This window comes from Syngnathus leptorhynchus, chromosome 1 (genome assembly GCF_054491065.1).
Source record: "Syngnathus leptorhynchus isolate UIUO chromosome 1, UIUO_Slep, whole genome shotgun sequence".
NCBI classification, from domain to species: domain Eukaryota; kingdom Metazoa; phylum Chordata; class Actinopteri; order Syngnathiformes; family Syngnathidae; genus Syngnathus; species Syngnathus leptorhynchus.
In genome coordinates, this window is record NC_141195.1 from 482389 (window position 1) to 494713 (window position 12325).

Below are 12325 nucleotides of genomic sequence, written 5' to 3' on the forward strand. Positions count from 1 at the left end.
ATAAGTCGCTCCGGAGTATAAATTGCACCAGCCATAAAATGCACAATAAAGTGAAAAAAACATATATAAGTCGCACCAAGAGTATAAGTCGCACTTTTGGGGCAAATTTATTTATCAAAATCCAACACCAAAAACAGACATGAACCAGCAACAACAGGCTAAACGATACGGTATGCTAACGTGACATACACAAACAAGGAGCTGAGAACGGGCCTGACGTAACATTCAGAGTTATTCAAGTAAGTATTACATAAATAACACGTTTATCAAACCATCTGTGTCACTCCAATTCATTAAATCCATCGATCTTGCTTTATGTAAACAATGCCGGGTATGCGCCGCATATGCTGACGTCGGACCCGTTGTAAGTTGCATTTATAATTATTCCACAGACCCATATAACGATATATAAAGTATATTTCAAACAACTATCATATTACAACAATATTATCAAACCATCTGTGTCACTCCAAATCATTAAATCCATCGATCAAATTCCTTGTTCTTTATGTCAACAACGCCGCGCGTGCGCTGCAGAGATCTAGTATATAACTATATTGTAGCGTTAAAGTACCAGGAAAGACGTGGGTTTGGTAAACGGCTCTTAATTTAACAAAACAAGAGTTCAACGGGCCAAAAACTACTGAACATCCAGCTACGGAGGTGGAAGAGAGCTCCATAAATAGGACCGGGTGTGCGTAAAAGCCATGTCCGAGCCCCATCCACCGTCCCCGGACAGCCACCCGGCCGAGCGCCGGGCCCCGACTTCCATCCACGGAGGTGAAAGACAGCTCCGTAGAGTATGACCGGGCGTGCGTAAAAGCCATGTCCGAGCCCCATTCACCGTCCCCGGACAGCCACCCGGCTGAGTGCCGGCCCCCGACTTTCATCCACGAAAGTAAAAGAGAGCTCCCGTCGAGAAGGACCGGGCGTGCGTAAAAGCCCTAATAGTTTTTCAAACCTTCTGTGTCACTCCAAATCATTAAATCCTTCAAACTCTTTGTCCTCCGTGTCACTTACAAACAAAGCCGCTAATGATGCCGGTAGTACGTGGGGCCCTTCGTCATCTTCGTCATCCCGTGATCAAATCCTTTGTCTTTTATGTAAACAACCGTTGCGCGGCATGGGTGACGTCACTTGCAGTTCAAATGACAGTCATCCCTTGCTACATCGCGGTTTGTTTATCGCGGTTTCACTACATCGCGGATTTTTGAATTTTGAAAATTTTTGAAAAAAAATCACATATAAGTCGCTCCTAAGTATAAGTCGCACCCCCACCCAAACTAAGAAAAAAACCGCGATTTATAGTCCGAAAATTACGGTACAGTGTTGGTCACGATTATTTATCCAATGTCAACCATTTTGACAAAATTGTCATTATTTTCTTATACAAAAAGGGTAATTTGTTAGTCTATGCCAATCATGTACAGTAATAGGCAAAAAAAAAAAACAATTGCGATTCACTTTTTGTGAATCATTTTGGTATGTTATGCCATGAGATTTTTTTTCAATGTGGCATATACGCCTTTAGTCAGTATAGATAGGTTGGGAAACACTAATCTACAGTATTGAGCATGGATTTTAATGCAAGGTGCTCAAATCGTTACCTTTACTCCAGTTAACATGCCTGTGGTAGACACACTGAAGTCCAGGTAAGCCAACATCTCAGCTGTTGGGGGCTTATAGATCTGTGGCGGCCGCTTTCTGGGTAGGTCATCTAAGAGGAGAGTAAACAAACATACAAAATGTGTCCATTTGTTTTCAGTGGATCCTCGATTTACTGGAGCCAGAACCAACGGACTCTGGACCCAACAGAGAGAATAGTGTGCAGTATGGTTGGGCAGGATTGTGGTTATAGAGTACGCAATGCGGTTTTAGGCAGCTCAATGTCTAAACTTCGTCTAAATGTGAAAGCTTTTGTGAATTTAATGGGCTGTACTTTTTTGCTATGTCACGTCTTCCAAAGGCAATTCATATTTGAAATTACTTGTTTGAAATTTCTTTTGGACCTGTTGTCCTTCTCACATATGCAAATGTTTTTTTTTTAATATTTGTATGTTATTTATGTAATAATTTTACAGATAAAAATATTTAAAAAAAACAAAAAAAAAAAACAATACCCATTTGCATATGGGCTAAGGACAACAGGTCCAAAATAAGTTCATTACAGTGGCACCTCGATTTAATGCACTAATATTATTTTTCTATCAATATTTATTCTACCTGTGTCGATGATGGTGGGCCACGTTTTGACATTGACGCTGGCGGCAGCTTCCCGGGACCTGAGGATCCTCATGAGTTGCTGAGTGGTGAGGATGCAGGCTGCTTTGCTCACCTGGAACACACAGGAAGCAATTACATTCTCAAATAAATATGAACCGATTAACACACATGGTTTGGGATCAAAGTGGCGCACACTCACGTCAATGATCATGCGAACAGTGGGGAGAGTCGCGGCCAGATTCTGTGAGTGGGGCGGCCTCACAGTCACAGGGATGACGCCGGCATAAAGGCAGCCATAGAAGGCAGCTATCAGGTCAATGCCTGCATGCAGAGGGACGAGACCCTTGATTACATATAAGACTATTAACATACACTACCGTTCAAATGTTTGGGGTCATGGTGTTTTCCATGAAAACTAATATAATTGCACAAGGGTTTTCAAGGGTTTTCTCATCATCCATTGGCCTTCTGGCACAATTAGCAAACACAATGGACCATTAAGCACACTGGATGTATGGTAGCTGGAAATGGGCCTTTATACACCTATGTAGATATTGCATTAAAAACCAAAACGTTTGCAGCTAGAATAGTCAATTACCACAATAACAATGTATAGTCTATTTCTGATTAGTTTTATTCTCATTGGAACATTTTTTTTATTTATTTTATTATAAAAATATTATAATTTTATGATAAAAATAAGGACATCTCTAGGAGACCCCAAACTTTTGAAGGGTGGTGAAATATATATCATAGTATCGCCATCTGAAAGAGACAATGCATTGATTCCCAGTTGTCTTAATCTGATATTCAATTCCACGTTTTAAGCCCAGTGCGGTGGCAGGAGGTAAAAACCAGCCAGTCTTGGTGGAACATGAAAAAGATAAAAGCCTAATTTTGCAAACAGGTCCATCAAACACAGCAAACCAGAATACCTTAATAGACCCGTGTGCGGTCTTAGCCGCATTTGTTTGCACAAAATAAAAAAGTGATCTTTTAAAAAAAAAAAAAAACAACAACATATTTTTCTGATTACAGCGGAACCCCGGAAGTCAATCACCTCAGTACTGAAATGAATGAAATCTTTGCCTCGGTTCTCAGTTAAAGCTTTGGAAACTGACGTTAGCCTGCGTTGTTGTTTAGAGGGTTTTAAACCATTATGACGCCCAACTGCAGTCGTGCGTGGCGCGCGTCCGGAATGCTGCACCTGTGAGACCGCAAGATCACGTGGTTCACGCTGGCAGTTACGCTCATTTGATAACAACTGAGAGCTACTATGTATTTGTAAACAATAGCCGTAAAGCTGCACTGGCAAAACCACAAGATCACGGGGTTTCACGCTGAAGAGTTGAGTTGAAGCGATAACAACCGTGTAAAATGAGAGCTACTGTATGTTATATTAAAGAGGCTGGCAGACGGATCCTTTTAAGAGCAAGCTTCAATGAGGGGCCTTTTCAGTCATGAATATACACAAGATGCAACACAATAGCTCAACATGCGCAATGACACAGTAGGTACGGACGGGTGCCTGTCAATATAGCTGATTCTGATTCTGTTGCTACTGAACGCGACGGCTTCAATGTTCAACACTCCTTCTGGAACAAATTTGCGTCAAGATCCACTATGTTAGTAAATCAAAGGCCCAGGAAGCATCTTTACATCATTTCCAAGTTACAAGCTTGTTGTATATATTTTTTGTCTGTAATATACAGTGCCTTGCGAAAGTATTCGGCCCCCTTGAACCTTTCAACATTTCAGGCTTCAAACAAAGATATAAAAGTTTAATTTTTTTGTCAAGAATCAACAACAAGTGGGACACAATCGTGAAGTGGAACAAAATTTATTGGATAATTTAAACTTTTTTAACAAATAAAAACTGAATATTGCAATATTATTCAGCCCTCTTGCACTTTGTAGCGCCACCTTTTGCTGCAATTACAGCTGCAAGTCGCTTGGGGTATGTCTCTATCAGTTTTACACATTGAGAGACTGGAATTCTTGCCCATTCTTCCTTGCAAAACAGCTCGAGCTCAGTGAGGTTGGATGGAGAGCGTTTGTGAACACCAGTCTTCAGCTCTTTTCACAGATTCTCGATTGGATTCCGGTCTGGACTTTGACTTGGCCATTCTAACACCTGGATACGTCTATTTGTGAACCATTCCATTGTCAAAGTCCGCTTTATTGTCAATTTCTCCACATGCCAAGGCACACAAAGAGATCGAAATTACGTTTCCCACCGTCCCACGGTGACTAGACACAGTACACAACACTCATCAAATAGCACAAAGAGTAAAACCAAACAGACAAGAGCAACGAATAAGTAATAAGCAAATAACCCAAATAAATAAACAATAAATAAATAAATGGACAAATAAGAGCAGCAAAATGGAGCAAGCGCGCTAATAGCAGACAGCCAGATCATAGCGCAAAAGAACAGGATGTCATGTAGCAGAGGGTGGAGGGAATTCAGGATCCGGACAGCTTGGAGCACAAAGCTGGAGTCTGGTGGTGCGGGAGCGCAGGCATCTGTATCGCTTCCTAGAGGGCAGAAGTACAAACAAAGAGTGAGCAGGGTGAATCACATCACACACAATCGCAGCCGCTTTGCGGGTGAGACGGGAGGCGTAAACTTCCTTCAGGGAGGGGAGTGGAGCCCCGATGATTCGCTGCAGGGCCTTCATGTTGTACTCAGAGCAGCCACCAACCCACAAAGCGATGCAACTGGAGAGGACGCTCTCAATGGTGCCACGGTAAAATGTGGTCATGACGGCGGGAGGAGCACTTGCTCGCCTGAGTTTCCGCAGAAAGTACAGGCGGCGCTGAGCCTTCTTCGCCAGCGACGCAGTGTTGGTGGTCCAGGAGAGGTCCTCACTGATGTGCACCCCCAGGAATCTGGTGCTGCTCACTCTCTCCACCACAACACCGTCGACGGTCAGCGGCAGGTGGTGGGTGTGACCCTTCCGGAAGTCAATGACAATCTCCTTGGTCTTGTTGACGTTCAGCAGAAGGTTGTTGTCCCTGCACCATGCAGCCAAAAGGTCGACCTCCGATCTGTAGTGAGTCTCGTCGCCACCGGTGATCAGACCCACCACAGTCGTGTCGTCGGCATATTTCAGCACGCGGTTGCTGCTGTAGGTCACAGTGCAGTCATGCGTCAGCAGGGTGAAGAGCAGCGGACTGAGCACGCAGCCTTGAGGGGCCCCCGTGCTCAGCGTGATGCTGCCGGAGACATTGTCGGCCACACGCACTACTTGAGGCCTTCGACAGAGGAAGTCCAGTAGCCAGTTGCAAAGGGAGGCACTGAGGCCCAGCTTGTCAAGTTTGCAAATGAGACGGTGTGGAACAATGGTGTTGAATGCAGAGCTGAAGTCCACAAACAGCAATCTCACATACGAGTGTCTGTTCTCCAGGTGGGTGAGGGCGGAGTGGAGGGCAGAGCAGATGGCATCCTCAGAGGACCGATTGGGTCGGAAGGCAAACTGGGAGGGGTCCACGGTGGGGGGGAAGAACAGATCTGACGTGCGCCAGGACAAGCCTCTCAAAGCACTTCATGGCGATGGGGGTCAGTGCCACAGGGCGGTAGTCATTGAAGCAGGAAGGAGCAGGATTTTTCGGCACAGGTATGATGGTGGCAGCCTTGAAGCATGATGGGACGACGGCCTGTCGCAGGGAAATGTTAAAGATGTCCGTGAAGACATCCATCAGCTCCTCAGCGCAGTCCTTCAGCGCCCGTCCCGGGATGTTGTCCAGGCCCGCCGCCTTACGGGTGTTGACAGCAGCAAGCGTCCTCCTCACGCTAACGACAGAGAGGCACAGGGGCTGCTAGTCCGGATGGGGAGGGGTCTTCAGCGGGCAAGTGTCGTTCTGTGCTTCGAAGCGAGGAAAGAAGCGGTTCAGTTTGTTGAGGATTGGGACGTCGCCCTCACATCTCTGCGGCGCGGGCTTGTAGTCCGTGATGGTCTGAATGCCTCGCCACAGGCGCCGAGCATCCCCACTGTCCTTGAAGTGGGCATTAATCTTGGAAGAGAACGCCTTTTTCGCATCTTTGATGCCCCGGGACAGATTCGCCCTAGCTGATCTCACGCCCGCTTCATCCCCAGCCCTGTAGGCTTTGTCTCTGGCCCTCAGCAGCCCGAGGACAGCCCCTGTCAGCCATGGCTTCCAGTTAGCCCGAGTGACGACGTACTTCGTGAGGGTCACATCATCAATGCACTTAGCGATGTAAGAGGTCACAGAGTCAGCATACTCCTCAATGTCCGTCCGATGGTCGCAAGTGGCTGCCTGCTTAAACATTTCCCAGTCAGTAGTGCCAAAGCAGTCCCGAAGAGCATCAGAGGCCCCCTCAGGCCACACCCTAACTCGTTTGCGAACCGGCCTGGAAGTTCTCACTCTCTGTCTGTACGCGGGGGTAAGCAGAACGGTGACGTGGTCAGAAAGTCCGATGTTGGGGAGGGGGGTGGCCTTGAAAGCTCTTTTATGTGTGCAGTGTATAGACCAAGTCCAGGAAGCTGCCACCACGCGTTGGAAAAGTAACATGCTGGTGAAGCTTTGGAAAGACAGACTTCAGGTCAGCATGATTAAAATCACCAGCGAAGATGATGAGACCCTTAGGGTGCGCCGTCTGCTGATCACTGACAGCCTGATACAGTTCATTAAGGGCCGTGATCCTGTCACTTCCAACGTTGGAAGGCGGGATGTAGACCACGACAAGCAGAATCGCAGTAAACTCCCTTGGTAGGTAAAAAGGACGGCACTTAACGATCACAAACTCCGCCAGTGGCGAGCAGTGTCTGCATACCACTACAGAGTCCCGGCACCATCTGTCGCGGATGTAGACACATACCTCCTCCACGCGATTTTCCTCTTTTTTCAATTGCCCGGTCCGCTCGATAGCACGCTAGCCGCTCCAGTTGCACAGCAGAGTCCGGAATGTTGACAATCAGCCAAGTTTCAGTGAACACGAGCACACAGCAGTTACCCACTGCCCGGTTCGTGGATCTCAGCAGACGAATGTAATCCATCTTGTTGTCCAGCGACCGGACATTCGCCAGAAGAATGGAAGGCACGGCCGGGCGAGTTGGGTTCGCCGCTAGCCTGGCCCGGACGCCTCCGCGCTTTCCCCTCTTCTGCCTCCTCGCACACTGCTTCCGACGCTGCTTGTCCGGGGAAGGAGTAGCAGACGAGTCCGGCGATGATTCAGGCCGGAGTAGTCCCAGTGACTTTAATGTCCCCGTATCAAAGTCCAAAACGCCGCAAAACTCGCTTTTGCCGATGTCGAGCAGAACCTGCCTGCTGTACTTGTAGCACAACGTGGTACGACTAGATAAGCACATAAAACTGTCTGACAAACACTTATTAAATGAACAAAACACCGATCGGTTGGGACGGAGAGAGGCCGCTGCGTGTGCACGCGCCGCCATCTTGAAAATCTAGATTTGGCTTTATGTTTTGGATCATTGTCCTGTTGGAAGATAAATCTCAGTCCCAGTCAGGTCTTTTGCAGACTCCAACAGGTTTTCTTCCAGAATGGTCCTGTATTTGGCTCCATCCATCTTCCCAACAATTTTAGCCATCTTCCCTGTCCCTGCTGAAGAAAAGCAGGCCCAAACCATGATGCTGCCCCCACCATGTTTGACAGTGGGGATGGTGTGTTCAGGGTGATGAGCTGTGTCTTTTACGCCAAACATATCGTTTTGCATTGTGGCCAAAAAGTTCGATTTTGGATTCATCTGACCAGAGCACCTTCTTCCACATGTTTGGTGTGTCTCCCAGGTGGCTTGTGGCAAACCTTAAACGAGACTTTTTATAGATATCTTTGAGAAATGGCTTTCTTCTTGCCACTCTTCCATAAAGGCCAGATTTGTGCAGTGCACGACTGATTTTTGGCCTATGGACAGACTCTCCCACCTCAGCTGTAGTTATCTGCAGTTCATCCAGAGTGATCATGGGCCTCTTGGCTGCATCTCTGATCAGTCTTCTCCTTGTTTGAGATGAAAGTTTGGAGGGACGGCCGGGTCTTGGTAGATTTGTAGTGGTCTGATACTCCTTCCATTTCAATATAATTGCTTGCACAGTGCTCCTTGAGATGTTTAAAGCTTGGGAAATCTTTTTGTATCCAAATCCGGCTTTAAACTTCTCCACAACAGTATCTCGGACCTGCCTCGTGTGTTCCTTTGTCTTCATGGTTCTTTCTGCGCTTTAAACAGAACCCTGAGACTATCAAAGAGCAGGTGCATTTATACGGAGACTTGATGACACACAGGTGCATTCTATGTATCATCATCAATCATTTAGGACAACATTGGATCATTCAAAGATCCTCACTGAACTTCTGGAGTGAGTTTGCTGCACTGAAAGTAAAGGGGCCGAATAATATTGCACGCCCCACTTTTCAGTTTTTTATTTGTTACAAAAGTTTAAATGATCCAATAAATTTCGTTCCACTTCACGATTGTGTCCCACTTGTTGTTGATTCTTGACAAAAAAATAAAATTTTATATCTTTATGTTTGATGCCTGAAATGTGGCGAAATGTTGAACGGTTCAAGGGGGCCGAATACTATCGCAAGGCACTGTATGTGGTCAAACTTCATTCAAACTTCGTAAAGATTTGACAAAGAAAATCTGACAGAAGCTATGTTTGTATCGTACACACGGCGTGTTCTATCCTCAGGACTCAGACTTAAACAGAATGTATTGACAGAGCAACAACCTAAACGTTTCTGCTCTGACAGAAGCTCATCAGCGATGCACATGTTCACCTGGGGGATAAAGCAGCACCACATTGTCGCCGGTGTTGAGGCCTCCTCGCTCGATTAGGGTGGCTGTGATTTTCTCTGCCCGCTTGTGCAGCTGAGCACACGTGGCCGTGCACACTGCGACCCCCTGCAGCCAAAACAGAACAATAACAACCGCCATTTGGCATTATATCTATGGTATTATGTACAACATACTTGAACTTCGTTACTGTTATTCATCTTCAAAGTGTGTCAGAAATGTTTTAGGACTGGTATCACAAAAAAGTTGAATCCAAACAAAGGAAGGAATTAGTCCCCTTGTATAACCCACTTTCCCACAGCACCAGGGTATTATGATAGGTTGAAGCAGCCACAATTTGTCCTGTCCCAACATTTGCCTCTTCTCGCACGTTGAACAAAGAAAATGCTGTAGCATCTTTTTGCAGATGTGCTGTTGATTATATTACTCACAATAAAGGCAAAACTTTGTAGATTTACTTTGAAAACCTGTAAATCTTTTGTGATACCAGTCCTGGAAAAATGTCGAGGACACCTATTCAGAAAAAATTACTAAGATTTGTCATACTACTTCTGCACTTTTGAGTTACTTTAGCCAAAACAATTGCAGTATTTTCAAGTATGGCATACACTCGTAGTCTTTAAGACACACTTGTCAAAACAAATCATTACGCATGACAAAAAAATAATAATAATAATCGGCATACTTTCAATTAAACTTTTGCACACAAAGTTTGAGGACTAATACTGCATTTGAATTAAATCTAAGTCGGTTGCTTTCAGTCTTATTCAAAGGCACTTACAAAATTCCATTTAGTCATATTTTTGTACATTCAATCAACCCCGTGCCCGAACAATTTAAAGAATTAAGTAAAAATTACACTGGTCATCACAGGCGGTCATAGACCTCTCGGTCCCACTGAAGGTGATATTGTCCCAAAGTGTATACATTTCAGTGTGTGTGTGTGTGTGTGTGTGTGTGTGTGTGTGTGTGTGTGTGTGTGTGTGTGTGTGTGTGTGTGTGTGTGTGTGTGCGTGCGTGCGTGCGTGCGTGCGTATGTGTCTTATTTTTAACTATTTGGCTATGTGTCTGTGTTTATGATAGTGCATTGAGTGCATTCTTGATACTGATTGACTGTTGGCAGTGCAATGCCATAAAATGGGAAAAGGAGCAAAAAAATTTTCCTCCGGGCCTTCTTCGTGCCTGACCGAGCAAACTGCATTGATACATACATACATTGTACCCTCACTTTTCGTGGGTAACACATTAATGAGTCACAAATAAAAATCGGAGTTAGAGTGAATCCACAAGAATCGAACCGCAAAGTATCGAAGGAACACAATATGGAAACGTGCGATCAGAAAAACTGTTTGGTCTGACCGCAGCATAAACCCAGCTGATGTCGCTGGAGAAAGCAAATAGGCGGCCCTCAAATGGAAATTTACATCATATCCATGGTGACTAAATGAATGGAATCCTGGACGAAAAGTCATATGCAATTGTACAAGTGGTTCAATGCAGTGCAGCCTATTATACAGAGATTTTAAGGGGTTTAAGATGCCTGAAGAAGACCTGTATTCGTAATGTCTTGGGCTACAATGCTGCGTTACAGCAAAAAGATATGCTGTTAGAACACTTCCATGTACAGATCACATTCATTTATTCTTAGTACAACCTTATTCCACAAATGACTAGGATGGTTGTGCACTTGTTTGCTCTACCTTTGCATTCAGTAGGACATAGAGAATATGGTCCGGGTCGGTCTGGGCTCTCGATTGGAGTGCGTCGGATAAAAACTGGTGCTGAAAGGGAGACAAATAGACTTTCATACACATGAATTATTAGTCGATCCAAGCCCATTTAAAAACAGACACACATACCATCTGCACCTGCTAACAAGCAATATACTGTAGGCTTTGAAAAATGGTCACGGCTACATGTTGAAAAAAGGTGCACACTTCAGAATGACCACCCATAACCCAGCACACATCCAGGATTTTGGCATATTCAGCTCAATCACCACAGGATTTATCAGAGTAGTACCGTATTGGCCCAAATATAAGACTTTGTTTTTTGCATTGAAATAAGACTGAAAAAGTGGGGGTCGTCTTACATTCGGGGTCTGGACATTATACCAATTCAGAACGCTAGATGGCGCCAGATATATTTAAAGCGAATGCTGAACTTAACTCCCCAGGCCAAAGCGAACCCCTGTCACGAAGAATAAAAATAAAAATCGTGGTAGCACGAAGAAGAAAAAAAAATAGCGGTAAGAAAGAAAAGAGAAGAAAATAAGAGAAGAGATAACAGAAAATGTGAGGACAGTGACACTGAGCACAGCGAGGCAGAGGATGTTTGTGAGTAGTAATGTTCTGACATGACAGATGTCAGCTACTCAAGTTTAAACCAGTTTACATTATTTTATTGCAATGTTTTTCCTTATTCAGATTTGTTTCAAGACTACAGTTACAGTTAGACTTCACTTTGATGGTTAATGCAGTTATTACAATTTTTTTGTTTTATCACAGTCGATTGGTTTATTTACATTTTGTCAGGGTTGATACATTAGTTTGATCCTATGATTATGTTGGAATGTAACCTGTAATAATTAACCAAACTTGTCCTGTCTTAACAAAGTACTAGAACAAAGTGCTATGATCCCTTGAACTAATTGACCAGCTGCAGAGGAAGCAATCAAAGTTGTTCTGTTTACACAACATTGTAAAACATCCCCTGCTCTGATTTGACCAGAGGCCAGGGGTTCACCAAACCTGTCCACTCTCACCCCCACCCTACTTCTCTCAATAAATATGCTCTTGCAAGAGGCCTAAGTCAGACTTCGTTCGAACATCGCTGTATGCACAGTGACTGACGATCGATCTCTCCACTTGCAAGTGCTCAAAGGGCATACTGTGTCCCGCGTGGTTCCTGCAAATAAGCTAGAGTGAGCACCACTCTAACACATTTTAAAAACCAGAAGCCATTAATTTACAAATGTGATTGCACTTTAATTTACATATTCCAATGTTTGGATATTAAGATGTGATAGACAGTTTTTGCATGATTTGAATGAGGCAAAATAACATGCTTTTTCTCTTGAATATATTGTTATAATCTTTTGTTTCAGATGTACAGTAATTATTTTCTGCCAAAAAATTAAATTTGGTGTTCAAAAAGTATTTTTTCAAACGCGTCTTGAAAAAGAGGGGCTCGTCTTATAATCAGGGTCGTCTAATATTCAGGTCAATCCATTAATATCATTGTACAGTATGTTTAAATATGACGGAAGTACCGTATTTTTCAGACTAAAAGTCGCTCCGGAATATACGTCACATCAGCCATAAAAT

At 44.4% G+C, this 12325-nt stretch overlaps 1 protein-coding gene across 10 annotated transcripts in view; it reads right to left on the reverse strand.

Moving 5' to 3' along the window:
- Positions 1 to 12325, reverse strand: part of LOC147061359 (disco-interacting protein 2 homolog B-A) — a 107058-nt gene that overhangs the window by 30916 nt on the left and 63817 nt on the right. For all 10 annotated transcript variants that reach the window (XR_015065851.1, XR_015065852.1, XM_085909752.1 and 7 more), the window contains 5 exons: positions 10700 to 10780; positions 8984 to 9107; positions 2423 to 2544; positions 2224 to 2335; positions 1608 to 1717 (listed from right to left, as the gene is read on the reverse strand). Coding sequence is in view for 8 of the 10 variants with exons in the window: in XM_085909752.1 (XP_085765878.1) it covers positions 1608 to 1717; positions 2224 to 2335; positions 2423 to 2544; positions 8984 to 9107; positions 10700 to 10780 (549 nt within the window). In the remaining 2 variants the exon portion in view is untranslated. The remainder of the gene's footprint in view (positions 1 to 1607; positions 1718 to 2223; positions 2336 to 2422; positions 2545 to 8983; positions 9108 to 10699; positions 10781 to 12325) is intronic.